The sequence below is a fragment of the Sycon ciliatum genome, chromosome 3 (assembly GCF_964019385.1).
Source record: "Sycon ciliatum chromosome 3, ocSycCili1.1, whole genome shotgun sequence".
In the NCBI taxonomy this organism is placed as follows: domain Eukaryota; kingdom Metazoa; phylum Porifera; class Calcarea; order Leucosolenida; family Sycettidae; genus Sycon; species Sycon ciliatum.
This window is the reverse complement of record NC_088645.1, coordinates 44,720,121-44,739,278: the sequence shown is the minus strand read 5'-3', so window position 1 is coordinate 44,739,278 and position 19,158 is coordinate 44,720,121. Positions and strand designations below refer to the sequence as shown.

The 19,158-nt window shown below is 49.1% G+C and overlaps 1 protein-coding gene and 1 long non-coding RNA gene across 2 annotated transcripts; one reads left to right on the top strand and one right to left on the bottom strand.

Moving 5' to 3' along the window:
• The first annotated feature begins 296 nt into the window (after positions 1-296).
• LOC135812795 (uncharacterized) lies at positions 297-14,341 on the top strand. The gene is made up of 3 exons (XR_010552980.1): positions 297-381; positions 12,492-12,662; positions 14,159-14,341. It is a non-coding gene; the product is annotated as an uncharacterized LOC135812795 (long non-coding RNA).
• A 568-nt stretch (positions 14,342-14,909) lies between these two features.
• Positions 14,910-16,628, bottom strand: LOC135813132 (uncharacterized). Its single transcript, XM_065326350.1, has one exon. The coding sequence runs from the start codon at positions 16,626-16,628 to the stop codon at positions 14,910-14,912; it is 1,719 nt and encodes a 572-aa protein (XP_065182422.1).
• Between the last annotated feature and the right edge of the window lie 2,530 nt (positions 16,629-19,158).

The window sequence follows — 19,158 nt, the reverse complement described above, 5'->3', positions numbered from 1 at the left end:
ACTTGGTTTGCATTTGTGCAGGTTGGCAGCGCTGTGATAATGTGACTGATTTGGATTATTTGGTAGTTTCATCTCAGAAGACCAAATCTGAAGCATCTCAGCATTGCCAGAGTTCCTCACAGGGAGGGGAAATCGCTTCTCCCCGGAATCAAGCTGAAAATGATTGCCTGCAAAGGTTTTACCCGTCGACTTCAATCTATTTGGGAATCTCTCTTGTAGATAACAAATGGCAATCTTCTTCTGGAGAAGTAACTTGGTCGAACTTTGCGCCACGTGAACCTAGCGGAAATGGTTATTGTCTACAAATGTATAATGCCGCTTATCCTGGCAAATGGGATGACTTGCATTGTGTGCACACATTACATTTTGTTTGTCAAAGAGGTAAGGGACTTTTCCTGTTTTAACTCTCAGCGTTTTTTCTTACGAATTTTATCCCAGCACCTTTTCAGACTCAGCCGTTTTCTCTCCTTCTGTGGAATGTTGCTCAAAGTGCTTCGGCGGTGGTGCTGACCTGTCTATCAGCTGGCTCGTGATCATGACAAGAGCGTTGAAGTTTGCTGACAATTAGAAAAGTTTATCTTAACATCTGTAAAGTTCAACTCGGAAAACAACTATAAGTGATTGTAAATACAGACCCATTCAGTTTCTGAAATGTTTATCCATCAGAATTAAAAATAACATGGCCAAAATTGTCAAAGCGTTCATCAGGAAAATCAAACCACTTATATGCCCATAAGACTCATTTGGCAAGATTACGAGGCAGTAAAACAATGTGCACAGTGTTTGGCACCGATGTATTAACTGCAGAGAACGCAAGTTGACTGAAGCATCTACACGAAATGATGTTGATCTTAAAGGCAAGAACAAGAGGGTGGAGCGAATGAGGCCTGCGTTCGCAAAATGCAGAGTCAAACTTCGAACGCTCCACACGGCATTTGTTGAATGCGTGACCCACATATTTTGGCCCCTATGTCAAGTTGACGATCTCCGTGACCTGACTGGAAAGTTTGAGCCTAGTACGACCATCTTAACGGCCTAAACTCAACTTCCTCTTGTATAATGTCTCCAACCGTACTGGTTCAAAGGCTCCTGGGCCTAATACGCATTTGGGCCACCACATGCCATTCACGGGCTTGGAGGAAATGCTGAATACACCGTCGTGGCTGCGTTGGCTCTGAAATAGGGGGAACTGGTACAAGCACCAGGAGGTATATCTTACCCCTATCATACTACTATGCAGCTCAACGGGATTGGCCAGAGTTGTGTAGCAAAGCTGTGAAACATTGACAATGTCACAAAGTATAAAAATGTAAAAATCACTGATTAATCTGAGTATCCACACTTTTATAATAGCAATAAAAAGAACAAATCCTGCAGTCATCGCCACACTACAACGAAGTCATGAAAGTTTACCGGAATTAATTTTCTTGTCACATTCATCAGTGGAAAGTCGTGACTGAAGAGTAACCATGCTGAATAATGATTAAATATACATTCAATGATGTGTTACGAGAACAAAATACAGTGCCAAAATAGAATGAGGGAAGGTGAGACAATAGAAGTGAAGTGAGAGCTAAGTGCAACGGTGGGTGAAAAACTAATAATTATAACGCTAAAACTGTGTAGTGAGACAAACAATCATGCTGTGCACCTACGAAAACAATTTTAACGCAACTACATGTTTCTTCTGCTTACAAAGATCAGGCTTATGCAAACGAATACAAACAGCCTCAAGTACTTTCAACTGACTAGCATACCGTGCACGACAAAGAACAGAAAAACTAAAATCATCATACACCTGCAGACACTTAGGGTGAGACAACAAGTGAAGAAAAACGGCAGACTTCTTACGATCACAATCACCATCTGATTCCTCGTCTCCAACAACCGCAGCCTCGTCCTCCGTCTCATCTCCCAACTCGTCCTCCATGTCGTCCTCAGTGCCATTCTCCTCATCAACACTGATCGGTCCCAGGCTCGTTTGACGTTGTTTAACCTCCGTTCGTTGACTCCTCCTTTGATCTTGATGGCAACTTGTTGTTGTTGTTGTTGTTGTTAAATCTTGTGTTCCCAGTGTCCTCGCCAATGCTTGATCTCCAGTACTGTAATAATTCATTGAATAATTAGCCGTTGATCGTCTAGGTCTTTGAATGTTGATCGTGTTACTTTCTTTGTTGAATTCCGTTCCCTTCAGCCTTCTTTCTCGTTGTTCACAATCAGTGCTTGCCTCATCCATATATGCACGTGCCACCGACACCACAGACTCAGCCCCAGTACCGCCGATGATAGATGTAGGTGGCATGGACGTCAAAGAGTGAAATAGTATTATTCAGCTGAGGTGATGTTCACATGGTGGTTGTTCGGTCGCAGTCGACTCGGATTGTACTGGCACTTGCTTTTGGTCCCAAACTGCAGATATATTTTGGGTCCATTTCAACTGAGGTGATTCACAGTGTCGATGTGACATAGCGACTTTTCGTGCAGACGGACCGTGGTATCTTTACAATTCTTGAAGCCCTTGGAAATGAAGGCCGAGTCCTTCGACGGCGCTCTCAGCTTCCCTTGCTGATCAGCAACGGAACACAAATGGCAGGTCACAGAATCTCTCGACTCGTCGTAGTGCATCCAGTTGAATTAATCGAACCAAGCTAGTTGAAACGGACGCTCGACGATCGATGTCCTACCGAAACTTCGCTTTGGAAACGCAAAATTCCGAAGCTGATCAGCCTCCATGGTGTCCGCACAAACAGCAATCAAAGAGGAAAATGACTCACAACTTCGAGAAGTATTTGGGAAATGCAGAAAATAAAGGCAGTGAAGGCATGCAAGCGAAAAGCTTTTGTGGATGCGCACCCCACTTTCAGGGGCCCCTACACATACCCAGTATGTCTACGGCCCCCATTCACTGTGTGCCGCACACCTGTATAGCCTAGACCAGAGAGGCCTACACATATCCGCTATGTGTAGGGCTCCCTGGTCTAGCTCCCTGGTCTAACTCCCTGGTCTAACTCCCTGGTCTAACTCCCTGGTCTAACTCCCTGGTCTAACTCCCTGGTCTAACTCCCTGGTCTAACTCCCTGGTCTAACTCCCTGGTCTAACTCACAGTACACGGTGGTGGAGTTGCAATCTGGGTGCGATCTACTCTCCCAGCCTTGTTCATCGATGAACTGGCCGGCCCTCAGCATGAAGTCTTGTGGGTATCCATCCAGCTCAGCGTCGGGCACAAGATTGTCCTGGGAGGTGTCTACCGGCCGGGTTCTTGCGGGCCCGGTGACCTCTCACTTATCCATCATCTCAACGACACCCTTCCTTTGGCCCGTCAACATGGCGCTAGTTCTTGCTGGGGACTTTAACGTTCACAACTGTGCCTGGCTAAACAGCTCTAAGACCACACCGGCGGGCGAAGCACTTGAGGACACTTGTGCCGCGCACCTCCTTACGCAGCATGTTCAGACTCCTACTCGTGGCGACAATACCCTTGACCTCGTGATGTCTACCTTCAACTCCCCAGTATTGACAACCGCCACACCCCATCTTGGGCGGTCTGATCACGTTATCATTCTATCCGACTTCGTAGGCATATTACCTTGCCACGAACCTGCAGCAAAGCGAACTGTCTGGCGGTACAAGAGCGCAGACTGGCATCGCCTCCGAGCTTTCCTTCGCAACTCTCCATGGCACGACATCATAACTGATGACCCGGACACCTCCTGTGAGCGGGTAACCTCCACTATCAGAGGCGCAATAGCCAGGTTTGTCCCATCTAATGAACCGATTGATCCAAAATGGTGGACACCGGAATGTACAGCTGCTATGAGGGAAAAGGACAAACGTTGGCGTTCCTGGAGAAAACACCCGAACGATCTCTCACTCAAACAAGCTTTCCTCCGCTCCGTTACCACAGCCGTCAACATCCTAAGGCGATCCCAGGAAGCTAAAGAGGCCACTATTCGTCACAGCCTGTCCACGGGCTCACTCAAGAACAAAGAATGGTGGACCAAGTTAAAGTATGCTAGTGGGGACGGACGTAACACGGACATTCCTCTTATTGTTGATGCGGGCGGACGGGAGTTGGCGACAAGCCATGAGAAATCGGAGGCCTTTGCCACCTTCTTCTCCAGGAAGTGCAGTGTCACTGGCCAGGATCTTACTTCTGACAACTTACCCGACCTTGTTGCAACCGGAGCACCGGCACTCGCAGCCGTTCATTTTCGCCCCGCCACTGTCTACTGTCTGGTAGCGCGACTCGACATATCAAAGGCGACTGGTCCTGACGGCATTTCAGCCCGGGTCCTGAAAGAGTGTGCCAAAGAACTTGCGAAGCCTTTGTCCCAGCTATTCGCTCTCTGTTTCAGGCGCGGAGTTCAACCAGAATCTTGGAAGACAGCTAACGTGGTACCGATCCACAAACGGTCCTCGCGCTCTGTTCTGAAGAACTACCGCCCAGTCTCGTTATTATGCATAATGTCCAAAGTAATGGAAACTATTGTCAATCGCCAACTGATGAACCATCTTAACCAAATGTGTGTAAGGGGTGTAGTAGGTTGCGTGTATTGAGGCTCCCGTTTTTCCGTAGTTTTTAGGTAGCTTTTGGGGACTAGCCCCAACCGCCTGGGTGGGATGGCTAGCCCAGATCACACTGAGCAGCTGGTGAGCGCCGAACAGGTCCATACACAGCTTCGCTCATTGCCTGGCATCGAACACAATGTTGTAGAAGTGCTGAGAACTCTAGCTCGTCTTGAAAGCCAACTTCAGGACCAGGAGAAACGATATCAACGAAGGATTAGTGGATTGAGCTCCGAACTTTCCCAGCTGAGAGAGGACCTGGCCGACACTCGCCTGTGCCAAAATTTGGACATCGGCAATGTTACGTGTGCGTCTTGTAAATCAAACTCCTCCGCCATTGCAGACCTAGAGAGAGAGCAAGAAACAACCAGCCAGAGGCAGCGCCGAAATCGAAAGAAACGTAGTACAGGCACAGAAAGTCGTTCACAGTCCGCCGTACCCGTAGAGAGTTCACGACCCATTGATCCCGAGATGGACCTGACTAGCAGTGTCAGATCCGATGTTGACAGCTCAAACAACAAGCCATCCAACTCCCGTACACATGGTACACCCGGACCCAGCTCGGAGTTGACCCCGCCACGTGTGGATCGCTTGCCGAAATTTGAAGAGATGAGTGAGGATTCGGACGCCACATGGCGACTCATCACCTCCACCAAACCCACAGCGAAGAAGAGAGTCTTGTTTGTCGGAAATCTGATGCATGCAATTACTGCAGACCAGCTGAAGGAGTTCATCGCAGCAAGAGCAGCTGAGGCTGACCACAATGTCCAAGTGTTTGACGTAAAAATATTTCAAAAAGAAAAATCCTCCACTGCGCGTATTGTTGCCAGTGCAGCGGACGAATCGTTTCTCAGCAACAAGCGCTTCTGGCCAAGGCCTGTGTACACAAGAGAGTGGAACTTCGATAAGTACACCCAGTCTGATGCCAGTGGAGATCAACAAACAGCGCAGAGCAGCACCACGACCACCAACAGCAGCAGCAGCCGCACGGACGACAGTAAGAGCGGATACGGCGTGGATTGCGATATCCTAGATGACACCTGTGGAGCACCGGCCCGGACTCCAGGCCAGAAATCACGGGGCTATCAGCGTGACTCGCCGCCCGAGACGCAAGCTGCGAAGTTTAGTGTCACTGTTGGCAACGCATTTGCATCTCTAAGTCAGGATGTGGATAATATATCTGTGCAATGACTGGAAGAAGATTAGGCAACGACCCTGCTGCTCATGAACTGAATATGCAAACGCAAACTCCAACAATTCGAATTTTACTGCTGAACATTAGGAGCCTGAGGAACAAAGTTGGAGAGCTGGCATGGCTTGCCGACCTTCACAGTCCTGACATCATCTGTGTAAACGAGACCTGGCTAGACGACACCGTGTCTGATGGAGAGATAGCTTTGGATGGCTTCAACATACTGCGCTCAGACAGAAAAGATCAGGCCGGTGGAGGAGTCTGCCTGTACTCCAAGGCATCCCTCCTGGTCAAGCCAAGAATGGACCTCACAGAATCGGCAATTGAGAGCTGCTGGGGAGAAATCCATTGCCAATCTGGAACTTGTTTGATAGGAACCATTTATCGACCTCCATCTGAGCCAGTTCGATACTGGGACTGCCTGGACGACCATCTCCATTCAGCTATAATGCCCGGGAAGAACGTGATTTTTTGTGGCGACATCAACATAAACACCAATCCAACAGCACCTCCAGATCCACAGCTTCATTATCTATCTGACCTCGTGGCCAGCTACAGTTTATATCCCGGAGTTCACCAGCCGACTCGGTTCTCAGCAAACTCTGCACCAACCACACTGGATCAATTTTACAATACATTCGACCCTCTAAATATGGCTACTGTTATCCCCATCGCGTTCAGTGACCATGCAGCAGTTCTCAGTGAATTTCAACTCAGCCCAGTAAGAAGTACTGTAACTTCTGGGCTACGGCGACACTACCGAAACATAAATCATGACCAGTTCAAGGCAGATTTGGTCCAACAGGATTTTTGTGAAATTGACGGAAGCCCAACTGTCATGTGGACTGAGTGGGCCAGCCGCTTTCTACAAGTGTTAGACAGACATGCCCCTCTTGCACCAAGCCCTCGACGCAAGAAAAAATCAGTACCATGGATGAACCGCCAGTTATTACACCTCTTGACCAAGCGCAACCGGCTCCATAGGAGGTGGCTTAGTGATGGAACAGAACATTCCCACTCAGCTTTCAAGGCTGCCAGGCGGGAAGCTACCAGCTATAATAGGCAACAGAAAGAGACCTACTACCAATCCAAGTTTCGAGCTGCGTCTGGCAATACCAAACAGACATGGCACACGATCAAAGAATTGAGTGGTAAACATCGACAATCTCAGCCACCTCAATGTTCTGTTGATGCCATCCGAAACACCTTTGCAGAGATAGTAGAGGACGCCAGCCGCCCAGTGCATCTCTCATTTCCCTACGGGCCCGCCTCAAGCACTGATCTGACAGCCTTTGCGCCAGTGTCTATTGCCAGAGTGAGGAAGCTCCTCGAACGTTTAAATCCGGCCAAGTCCAGCGGTGATGATGACATTTCTGCAGCCCTTCTCCGCGCACATGCAGACGTACTGGCGCCATCCCTGACTTTGATCTTTAACAAGTCCCTGAGAGAGGGCATATTTCCTGCCCAGATGAAAAGTGCTAGGATATCGCCACTCTTCAAAGGCGGAGATCCGAGCATGCCAAAGAATCATCGACCAGTGTCCTTGTTATCGATTGCATCCAAAGTGTTGGAAAGGATAGTCCACGAGCAACTCACACGATATCTAGTCCAGAGCAATTTATTCCCGCCTACTCAATTCGGCTACCGATCCCACCACTCTACATCCGACGCACTAGTGCTAGCTGTGGAAGGTATCTGTGAGGCCCGTATGAACAAACTCAACACAGGTGTAGCCTTTGTTGATATGTCAAAGGCATTCGATAAAGTGAAACATCAAACTCTTGTGCAAGATCTGTTCGAACTTGGCATCTGCGACACGGCACTCTGTTGGCTGGTGGATTACCTCTCTGATAGAGAACAGTACGTTCAGGTTGGCCAGACTAGAAGTCTCCCGTACACCAGTTACTCAGGTGTCCCCCAGGGGTCGGTACTGGGCCCACTGCTATTTATTGTCTATGCCCGCGGCATAGCAGAAGAACTATCGCCGTTTAATGTGGGAGCAATTCAGTTTGCTGATGACATCTCTATACGATGTAGCAGGGAGTCTGCGGAAGCTGTTTCTGCACACCTTTCAGCTGCTGTTCAGCACCTGGCCACCTGGCTGAAGGGCCGTGGTTTAATTCTTAATGAAAGAAAGACACAGATATTGCCTATTCCCCCATCCCCATCTCAAGCACTTGAGCTGCATGTCATTTGTAATGGGCAGACGCTGCCTGTTGTGAAAACGGCCAAGTATCTTGGCCTACATTTCGACTCAGACATGAGCTGGAACACCATGACAAGCCATGTTGCACGCCGCGTTGCCACTAAGATTGGGCTACTAAATCGAAGTGCAGCATGTTTGCCTTTTTCTTGCCGTGTTCAGTTTTTCAGGTCCTTTATACTATCAGAATTTGACTATGCATCTGCTGCCTATGCCCCTTTCTTATCGTCTTATCAGGATAAGCGCCTAAATAGTTTGTTCAAACGTGCGGCTCGCTCGGTGTGCAGGGCAGCCCCTCGCACTCACACGGCTCCCTTACTTGAACGCATGAATGCCCATACCCTCAGCATATACACCCACATGCACATTCTTGTATTCATTTGGCGCTGCCTGAACAAATCTTCAAGTACTCTGTTTGCAAGCTTTTTCACCCGTAGTCCCTCTCTCCGAACACGAGGAGGGAGCAGCAAGTTACTCATCATTCCTGTCTCCCCCACTGCATCCTCAGCTAAGCGCATTAGCCATGCTGGAGCTATCCTGTGGAACCAGCTCCCAGACACAGCATGCCTCGAAAGAAAGCGCTCCACTTTCAAATCGCTAAGCCTGGCCTTTCTGTTAGGCAGTACCGCCAACTAGGATGAGCTCATCTGCTTCACTACCTCTCTCTCTCCCTCTCTCTCTCTCTCTCTCTCTCTCTCTCTCTCTCTCTCTCTCTCTCTCTCTCTCTCTCTCACTCACTCACTCCTTTCTTCCCGGTTGCCGTGCTTGTGACTTTTTTTCCCCTGCTGCCGTGCTCAAATTAGTTATCTAACTACAGCTGTATCTTCTTCTTGGTTCTGTTTGTCCGCTTATTATTATATATTTTTCTTTTCTCTTATTATCAGTGGGACCATTGTCATTAGGTTTAGGCCTGTTTTGGAACTCCACTTTAAATAAAGCCAAACAACAACAACACATCTTGAGCGCCAGCAGCTCCTCACTCCCAACCAGTTTGGGTTCCGTAGAGGTCTCGGCACGGCAGACGCACTACAAGCACTTCATAACGCCTGGGTGGACAATGTTGGCCAAGGTGGCGCGGCACGAATTCTCGCAGTCGATATAGCCGGGGCCTTTGACCGGGTCTCCCACGTGGGCCTCCTCTACAAGGTCCGGCAGCTCGGCATTACTGGCACTCTCCATAGCTGGCTATCGTCTCATCTTGACGGCCGTTCACTCCAGCGCTTAGTCGGCGGTCAGATTTCTTCTCTCTACCCAATCTCTGCAGGGGTGCCCCAAGGCAGTATATTGGGCCCCACGTTGTTTCTAATATACGTGAATGACGCTGCCGATGTTCTTGATGGCAATGGTCTAACTCCCTGGTCTAACTCCCTGGTCTAACTCCCTGGTGTAACTCCCTGGTGTAACTCCCTGGTCTAACACCCGGTCTAACTCCCTGGTCTAACTCCCTGGTCTAACTCCCTGGTCTAGCTCCCTGGTCTAACTCCCTGGTCTAACTCCCTGGTCTAACTCCCTGGTCTAACTCCCTGGTCTAACTCCCGGTCTAACTCCCTGGTCTAACTCCCTGGTCTAACTCCCTGGTCTAACTCCCTGGTCTAACTCACTGGTCTAATTCTCTGGTCTAACTCCCTGGTCTAACTCCCTGGTCTAACTCCCTGGTCTAACTCCCTGGTCTAACTCCCTGGTCTAACTCCCTGGTCTAACTCCCTGGTCTAACTCCCTGGTCTAACTCCCTGGTCTAACTCCCTGGTCTAACTCCTTGGTCTAACTCCCTGGTCTAACACACTGGTCTAACTCTCTGGTCTAACTCCCGGTCTAACTCCCTGGTCTAACTCCCTGGTCTAACTCCCTGGTCTAACTCCCTGGTCTAACTCTCTGGTCTAACTCCCTGGTCTAACTCCCTGGTCTAACTCCCTGGTCTAGGCCATACAGCTACACTAGGTAACCGTGCATGTATGTACTGTGCACTTGTAGGACTCCCTTGGGCAGGCTACGGAGTCGTACAACCCACTGATGCATGCCAAGCATCCTTGCAGGGCCTTAAAAAAACGTGGTCGGGCGCAACAAATGGTCCGGCCAAAGCCGGACCGGCCGGTGCGGCTGCTACGCCGCTGATCCGTTGACAGTTTCTTGCCACTGTTTGCATGGGCTTGGGTCTGGGCGTTCCTGATGGTAAGTTTGACGCCTCGAGATCTTTTCGGACATTGTCGATGCAACACGAGGAGGGGGGTGGGGGGTGGGGGGGGGGGGGGGGGGCGTCCGCGTGGCTTCTTGTTCTTGATGTAGGAGATGTAAGTTGCTGACATCAGTGCCTGGTATGATGTTTTGGCCTTGTTATGGAATCACAGCCATTCCGTTACCCAGGCCGCAGGACACAAAGGACAAGACTTGTTTGTTACAGCATTTATATTGACAAGACGGAAAAGCAAACTGCTCTGACAGAGACGAACAAGAAGACTGACAAAAGGACTCTCAACTACAAAATCGCGCATGCTCATAATTACACATGCACGCGACTAGACGAGACAGTTTGGGGAATGCCATCACACAGAAAAACAACGCATCATTTTACAACAGCCTGTCGGACAACGTGGCCGCTCTGATTCATAGCCATCACTAAAAAAACTCATGCCTTTTATTCCATCAGCAGCAACCAAACTTACACAGCTAAATTCAATGAAGTGCACTGGGCATGTTACGGCTAAAAAAGGTCATTTCAAGACAGAGGTAGTTCCGCAGCCAGCGCAGATCTCGCAATGATCTTGTATTCTTTGCAAATGTACTGAGTTGTTGATGAAGTAGAATGTCAAGGACATTGTTGGGGCTAGAGAGGGACTGGAAATTTGTATCAAGCAGAATGCCTGAAAATCGCTTGGCGACATTGGTGGGTTCGCTCGAGGAAATGGGATTAGCCTTTTGGATGATGGTAGAAACATCTGCTCATGATTAATCAGCCAGAGCAGGCGCCATGCGTAGGAGCTCGTGTCCTGTGGAGAAATTCAAAGTGTGTGAGGCTAGGCGCGACCAAATTTCAACCTTCCTGGAACTTGATTGTTCGGAACGATATTGTTTTGTCCATTAATATCAGCAACGATGCCTTCAGCTCCACGTGAATCTCTCAGTCCGACAGAGTGTAGTCCTGGGACGTTATTCTAGACTTCAGGCAATCATCTTGTGCAATAATTCTCGTTTGTTGTAGCTTCCAATGTTATCTGTAACTATTTACACATCAGTACTTAGATGGTGAGGCAAGGAAAATATTAAATGTGGAAACAAGGGAAATTTTGGGGCACAAGTTATGGGTTAGAGTTCACGAAATAAACCAGATTTTGAAGACTCAAATGGGCACAAGGCAGCGCCAGACTGACAAGGAGTACTGAGACATTCCACGGCAAAAAAAGCAGTTATCACTAATATCCATGAACCTTCCTAGTTAGAAGGCTGTTGGTTAGCGCTATCGACTCGTGCTCAAAGCTCACTTCCTTTGTCGTGGAATGTCTCAGTACTCCCTGTCAGACTGGCTTTACCTTGTGCACATTTGACTGTTCCCAATCTGGGTAGTTGGTGAACTCTAACGCAAAACTTGCTGCCCAAATTTTTCCTGTGTTTCAATTAATTTTAATAATAATTATACAAGTCAAAGAGAAAAGGATATATGGATACGAGTTTAGAGTAACTCTCCATCACTGTAACATGATACTGTATACAGTCAGAAAGTGCAATAACTAGGCACAAAACTGACAGAGTACTGAGACATTCGACGTCCTGACACCTAACTTTAACACATCTCCGTAGCGCTAACCGACAGCCTTCCAACTTGGAAGGTTCAAGGTTATGGAAAGACCAAAGAGGGGAAGGCAAGCGCAACGAAAACGAGCAAAAGCTACAGTCCCAACGGAACAAAGAATGTCGATTGTTACTGGACGATGACGAGACCAGTACGATATTTGACAAAGCGGTCTAACTACAATTCGAAGCAGCAAAGCAGCACACCACCCAACTTGGGTGGGTCATAAATATCAAAGATAAGTAAAGAAAGGGAAGCTTTGCGAAAACGAATTGTACGAGCCGAAAGCCAAACTCCTACAGTACGTACTCCTCATGCATGACATTGTGATGGACTAGTTGACTACAAAACAAGTTGTTTCACACGACGTATGTTTCGCCGTATGGTTCGTGACGGCTCATGGTGTCAGGACGTCGAATGTCTCAGTACTCTGTCAGTTTTGTGCCTAGTTATTGCACTTTCTGACTGTATATAGTATCATGTTACAGTGATAGAGAGTTACTCTAAACTCGTATCCATATGTCCTTTTCTCTTTTACATTTATTTATGGCTCAACATCCGAGTTTCAAATATACAAGTCACTAGGAAAACTGCTACAATTTCGATGCTGCGGAGGAAGTAGTGTACAGGAAGCTTGAACATTATTGTGTTGTCAATCTACGAATAATGCTCTCTGAAGGAAAGATGTATTTCCGCCATTGAATCCTGATGAGACTTTCCTAAATTTCCCTTTGTCTTCTTGCAGTTGCTGTGAAATGCAATGTTTCGGCACCAGTTTCTGGCAGCGTGAACGTTACCTCCATCCACATTGGTGAAAGTGTGCAGTATCAATGCAATACTGGGTATGAACTGGTGGGCCCAGCAACCGCTCAATGCACTGCTCAAGTAGCGCTAACTGAAATGCCTATTTGTCGAGGTTGGTCACACATATTCTATGTTACAGCATGGCTTAGGATACATTGTCTACTTTAAAGTATGAAAGCCTTTGCTAGAGATTCAGTCTTTTACCATTGCACGGGAATAGTGCTGCCACCTATCCACTACCGACCAGCGAAAATGGATCATTTTACTGAAAACACACGACACCCAAAATGTTCATAACTCAGGTATCCATTCTCCAATTTACTCGATCTAGACCTTCCTGGAAAGCTGCAGCGACAAAAATACTATGAACTGATGCACAAGTCTCCACAACGCCAAACTCCAGCTATAGAGTTTCAAACCTAAAAAATGTGCAAAAGAAGCCATGGGTGGTGGGATAGGGCCCCTCAACGTGGCCCTGGAATCGGTCAGAACGGAACGAGTGGGCGTTCTCTCACAGACTCCCACAGACCAAAGTCAACTTTTGATTTTTTTTAGGTTAAGCACATGCTACGAGGTCGTACCTTTCATACAACATCCAGTGCTGGGACCTCCACAGGATGCCATTTCCACAGCCTTGCACACCAAATCCAGGATACCCTCAAAAATCGGCAAAGACTATCACTTATGTTCCACTACTGCCTAGTACTGAATCCTACCTGACTTCTTGACACGACTCAAACTTGCCTAAGTCACTAAATCAACGTCAACTGCAACAAGTTATGGCCCAGTACAGCCTTCGACACGCACGCACTTGGCACCTCCCACCCTCCAAAACCGATCGCTGTAAAGGCTCCCCACTGTACAAGTCCCTAGAATACTACAATGCCCTCCCTGCTAGCATTCGTGACGTCTCTTCCCGACCTGCTTTCAAACAAGAAATCTGCTCACTGCTGATTAACTCAATCTGCTCCTGCAGCGCTCACCCTCTCCCATACTTGTAAAGTTCAAAGTGATGTAAATCACTTTCCAACTGTTTAACCCACAATCTCACCTTCTCATAATTATATTTATCTCTTATTGGCGATGGTGCCATCGTGAGAATAAAGAATTCAAAAATAATCAAGCCACATATCTGCAACGGCACGAGTGTGATGGCAAAGGTCCTGCTGCACGGCGGCGGGCTTCATCCGCCGTCATGCAACCCAATACACGGCTAAAAAACGTGATTTTTTGGACTTGGAGCAAAATTCTGCACACTTTCGCGTGTTTCCATGATACGACAAGTTGCGCACGGTCTGCTCAAATTCAAATACAGTGCTGCAAAAAAATGACAGAGTACAAGAAAAAATCTTTCCTTGCATGGGCACATTTTCGGCCATAACTCTTGAATGCCTGGTCAGATCGAGACAAAATGTTCAGAGATTGTGCAGCTGGTCATGCTCTTTCAACTGATGTAGCACACAATATGAATTAACAAATTCGATTTTTCAGGGATTTTACGACCAGACTGCCTGCCCCCTTAATAGCTTCTTCATTAACATACTTTTCCATTAAATCCGCTGATACATTGTGATATTGACACTCATTATGGTGTCCTTATTTCTGCAGGAGCTGAAAGCTATTCCAATCGAGTGCGCTGCGAAAATGTGACCCTTTACTATCGACAAGGATATGGAGCACTCGTGAATTCCTCTGAAGCCCGTAAGATGTGCCAGTCATCGGGAATGGACCTGCCCACAATTCGGCAATATAATGGGAATCTTCTTACCGGCCATTGCCTATACGACATACTTCAACCCTGGCCTCGTCATATTGTAACGTATCATTTTCCTAGATTTGAGGTCAAAGGTGTTTTTATGTGGACACTTTATAATGGCAGAGAAGCTGTCGGTTTATTCTTTCGGGATGGATATCAGCAAAACTTTGTTGTGGAAGCAGCACATCACCGTGTTGTTTGTGCTGGTACGTTGTTCCTTGTACTCATCATATCTGTACTGTTTTGAATCGGTTTAAGGCATACCGTCTTTTCTTTGCAGCGGATCACGGGGCAAAAGAGCTCTGTACACAGTATCGGTTGTACCGAAATTTTCGGTGCGTTTTATTTTCGGTAAAAATTGTCGGCACCGAAGTTACCGAAAATAAAACACCACCGAAAATTTCTGCTTTCACAGTAAGTTGATACTGAATGGCCGAACTCCTGAAATATGGTGGTGAGAAACTCCTGGAGGCTATGATCCGCCTGTTGAACAGGGTCTTCGAAACCCATCAGCCATTAGACCTCGGCCTAGGCACACTGATTGCTCTTCAAAAGCCTAAAAAAAAGAAGGGACCACCTGGAAATCTTCGTCCCATAGTGCTTCTAACTGCCCTCAGCTTGGCTAGCTTTGGTGTCGGCTTGAATCTCACCGACCCGGCAGGCGACATCTGAAGTGAAGTTCTTGGCATGGCTCCTCACCCAGTACACGACGTTGAGGGAATCGGTCCAGAACACATGTTCAGCAACAGGAATAGCGAGGGCTTGGCTGACAACTTTGCTGGTGCGCAGGCCAAGTGCTGCACCTTGCAACTCCAACTTAGGGATGGTGACTTTCTTGATTGGGGTTGCCCGCGCCTTGGCGAATGCAAGGCTGACCTTCACAAAGCCATCCGGATACGCCGCGCGGACATAACTGACAGCTGAAGTGGCGTGCGCCGAGGCATCGGTGAAGGTATGTACTGTGAGCTTCGCGGTGTCAGCCTGGCGCTCCATGCTTTTGAAGCATCGTGGCACTTTGATCCCAGCTAGATCTGGTAGTTCTGCAAACCACCTCTGCCACTTGGTCTCCAGCTCTGATGGGAGACGGTCATCCCAGGAACAGCCGAGAATGCATGCCTCCTGGAACAGCAGTCGAGCCCTTATCGTAAACGGCGAAATATGCCCTCTTGGGTCATAGATGCTGGCCATCTTGGATAGGACGCTTCGTTTCGTCAGCCGCTGGTCGTCCGGTGTGTTGTAGCGATAGCTGAACGTGTCAGACGCTGCGTCCCACACGACACCAAGTGTCTTCACGACTGCCGCTGATGCGGCGTCGCTGCAATCATCGATGCTCACCAGTGCGTCGGCTGCTCGGTCGGCCTCCGGGATAGAACGGAGCACGTCACGGCTGTTACTGCGCCATTTCCGCAGGTGGAACGAGCCCATGTGGAGCAGGTCCTGCACCCCCTGCCGTACTGAGATGCCGGCTGGTACTGATGGTTGTGAGTTCAGGAAATCGTCAACGTAGAACGATTCCTTGACCACTGCTCGGGCTGCTGAGTCGTACTGTTCCCCATGCTGTGCGGCTACCTCCCTCAGAGCTCGGCAGGCGATGAACAATGTCTTCAGTCCGAACACGAGCCGAGTAAACTCGTAAATGGATGGTTGCTCGTCTGTCGACTTGCGCCACAAGAAGCGTACGTACCGCCGATCTTTCTGTTGTAGCTGGACCTGCAGGAACATCTCTGCAATGTCTCCTACGATCGCAACCGGTTCACGGCAGAACCTGAGTAGGACGTGAATCAGGTCATGTTGCAGTTTCGGACCAGTGTACATCTCATCATTGAGAGACACACCCCGCTGACGAGCCGCTGCATCGAAGACAACCCTCACTTTCGTGGTCGCCTTGTCGTGGCGCACGACAGGAAAGTGCGGTAGTAGCCATTGGTCACCGTCTCTGGCGGCACTATCCTCACAGCGGACCACATATCCCTTGTCGGTGTATGATTCGAAGACTCTGTCGTACTCTGCTTGGATGTCCGGCTTCTTGAGAAGAGATCCCTCGAGGCTGATCAGCCGCTTCTCTGCCATGGCTCGGTTTGGCGGCAGCTGTGGCTGGTGGTCTGGCCGAATCCAAGGGATGCCTGTCGTGACACGACCATCAGTGATTTTCATCCTGTCAGCCACGAGGTGCTCTGCTTCTATCTCAGCCATCGTCTTGTCAGATTGTGGTTGCATGCCCACCTGGTCATCCTCCCAGAACTTAGCGACCAGTGTATCGAGCAATGGCTCACATACTGCAGATGCGCGCAGCGTGCACTCGGATGTGGCACCCGTCGGCATGTCCACCGGCCCAAAGCAAACCCAGCCGAGTGGTAGACGGCGTGCAATGGGCTCTCCCGCACGCCCAGTGGCCTCCTCCAGCACTCGGTGTACGTCAATGACATCGATACCAATCAGGATGTCTACCTGCCGCGAGTCGACCTGTGGTAGCGGTAGTTGCTGGAGGTGGGGGAATTGTTAGCTCATCTGATGCCAGTCAACGGCCGGTAGCGGAGCTGTGATGTTGGGCTGGGTCCATGCTTGGAACGCCGTGCTGTAGTCACCATCATGACTGTGGATGGTCAGGTTGACTCTCTGCCGGCGGCCTGTTACTGTCGTTCCGCCTAGGACTGAGGTGGTGAGCTGCTCATCTGGCCCGCTGACACCCAAGCTCTCAGCAACGTCAGCCCTGATATAGCTGGTCGATGATGCCGAGTCAATTAGTGCCACTGCTTCATACATCTGGTCTTGGTGTTGCAGCTTGACTGGCACAGTCATGAATGCAACATGGACCCCAGTGTTAGCGGTGCAGGTGGTTGCTGTGGCCGTCGCTGCTGTGTCGGATGGACGCTGTGGCTTCTCACGTGATCCACCGCCTCGCTGTGGACTGTCCAGTCGATTGCTTTGATTCATGCTGGCTGGCTCTTTGTCCGTCTTCCTGCTGTAGCTCTGCTGTTGTCTCACAATGTGGAGCATGTCATGGTGTTTTCCACCGCACTTAGCACATGGGTTGCTCCTGCACTCAGCAGAACGATGGCCAGCAACGCGCAGGCAGCAGGTACACACATTCAACAGCTTAACGAATTTCCACCTGTCTGCTGTTGACAAGGTGGCAAATGCCCGGCAGTCAGCTAAGGCCCCGGTCACACCGAAACAAGCCACTTTGGGCTTGTTATCGCTGGCGCTCAGCTGGCTTGCGTGATCCCTGTGACGCGGTCACACCAGACCTTGAGTGCAAAGCTTGAATGGCTTGTTTTTCTTACCCGCCAAATTTTGAATATCTCGAAACACACCAATGTTTGCAAGAAACTGGAGAGCAGAACGTTCGCGATCTAAAACTGTACTTGTTCTACTGTTCAGTTTTGATGAAGAAGCAAAGGAAGCCCGGATTCTGAATTGCGAAGTCGTGCTCTTTTATTTGTTCGGTGTGCATAGACACGATGGTTCGGGTGGTGTTTCCTGATGTCGAGCTTTCTGCCCCGCCGGTTGCCGTTATGGAACTCAGTTGCAATCCACTCTCTTCTTCCCACATGTACAACATTCGTACCCGGCTTTCTTCATGAATTCGGTCGTGAGTGTGGTGCCTTGTCTTGGCCTCAAACCACAGCTCCAACAATCTACGCAGCAGTCTAGAGGCACAGCGGCAGAAATCCATGGTCGTCGGACAAAAATCCAAATCAAACTGAATACAGTGTAGTTGGGGTAGACCGTGGTAGACAGACTCACGGTCAAAACCAAAGGCACAGGGATAGCACGGTTCCACGGACACAAGAGAGAACATCAATATCAGTTCATCATGTCAACTAGCTACATGGTGTGCTCCGGAGCTCCAAGCGCACTCAAATTATTTTTTGAATTTCGGCTTTCAGCCGCTTGTACAAGCTGTGGCTGAAACAAGCTGGAAAAAAACGGCTGAGAGTCAGCCACGGCTGAAAGTCGCTTGTAGGACATTTTTCAGCCATTTCCATGGTAATAGTGACGTAAACAAGCGCTTGTTTCGGCTGAACGGCTGAATCGAGCTCGGTGTGACCGCGGCCTAAGCCGTGGCCCTCTCCGCACTTCTTGCATCTGGCCTTTGGCGTCTCATTTCCTGCTGTAGTTGCCAACGTTCTATGTGGTCGATGATCGTGTCGGCTCTGTGACTTCTGCAGCACTGCCGTTGATGTGGGTGTCTTGTGGGTCTCTGCCTGCCTCTCCTCTACCTTCCTCAGCATATGAACCAGATTCAGTAGCCAGTCTGCAAAGTTGCAAACATCGCAGTTCCGGTCCTCGTGCAGCTCAAAATACCTCAGCAGGAGGGTCGGTGGTATTTTCTGGGTTGCTGCTAGGTACAGTTCACGGCCGGGAGCAATGCCACACAACTTCATGTTGACCAGGGTACTCCGCAGCTTTAGAGCAAACTGCTTTAGCTTGTCGGTGGCTTTAGCGTTGTCAATCTTGGGCCAAGTCAGGATATCTTTCTCGTGACGCTCAAGTTGTCGCTCCTCACCGCCATACCAGGCTTCTATTTCCACCAATGCTGCTTGAAAGGCGCCTGTTCCGTCCATAATGTCCTGGACGAGTTCCTCGGCACTCCCTCCGGCGAGTGACTCTCTCAGTCTCGCCATCTTGTAGTGCTCAGTTGTGTGGGGGTCTGTTCCCACCAAACTCATGAATTTCTGTCTCCAAGGGACATAGTTCACCGGCGCTCCGTCAAACTGCGGTAGCTTCAACGGCTTCAAATGGGATCTGTATGTCCCGGCATGAGGGTAAGCAGCTGGTGATGTATATGGACGTTGTCCATCTGGCTGACTATACTGCGTAGCCAACTGACTCTGTGCAGCTGCTGGTG

What these genes read in the sequence shown, in the direction of transcription:
- LOC135813132 (XM_065326350.1), bottom strand. Translation starts at nt 16,628, where the DNA reads ATGCCGACGGGTGCCACATCCGAGTGCACGCTGCGCGCATCTGCAGTA.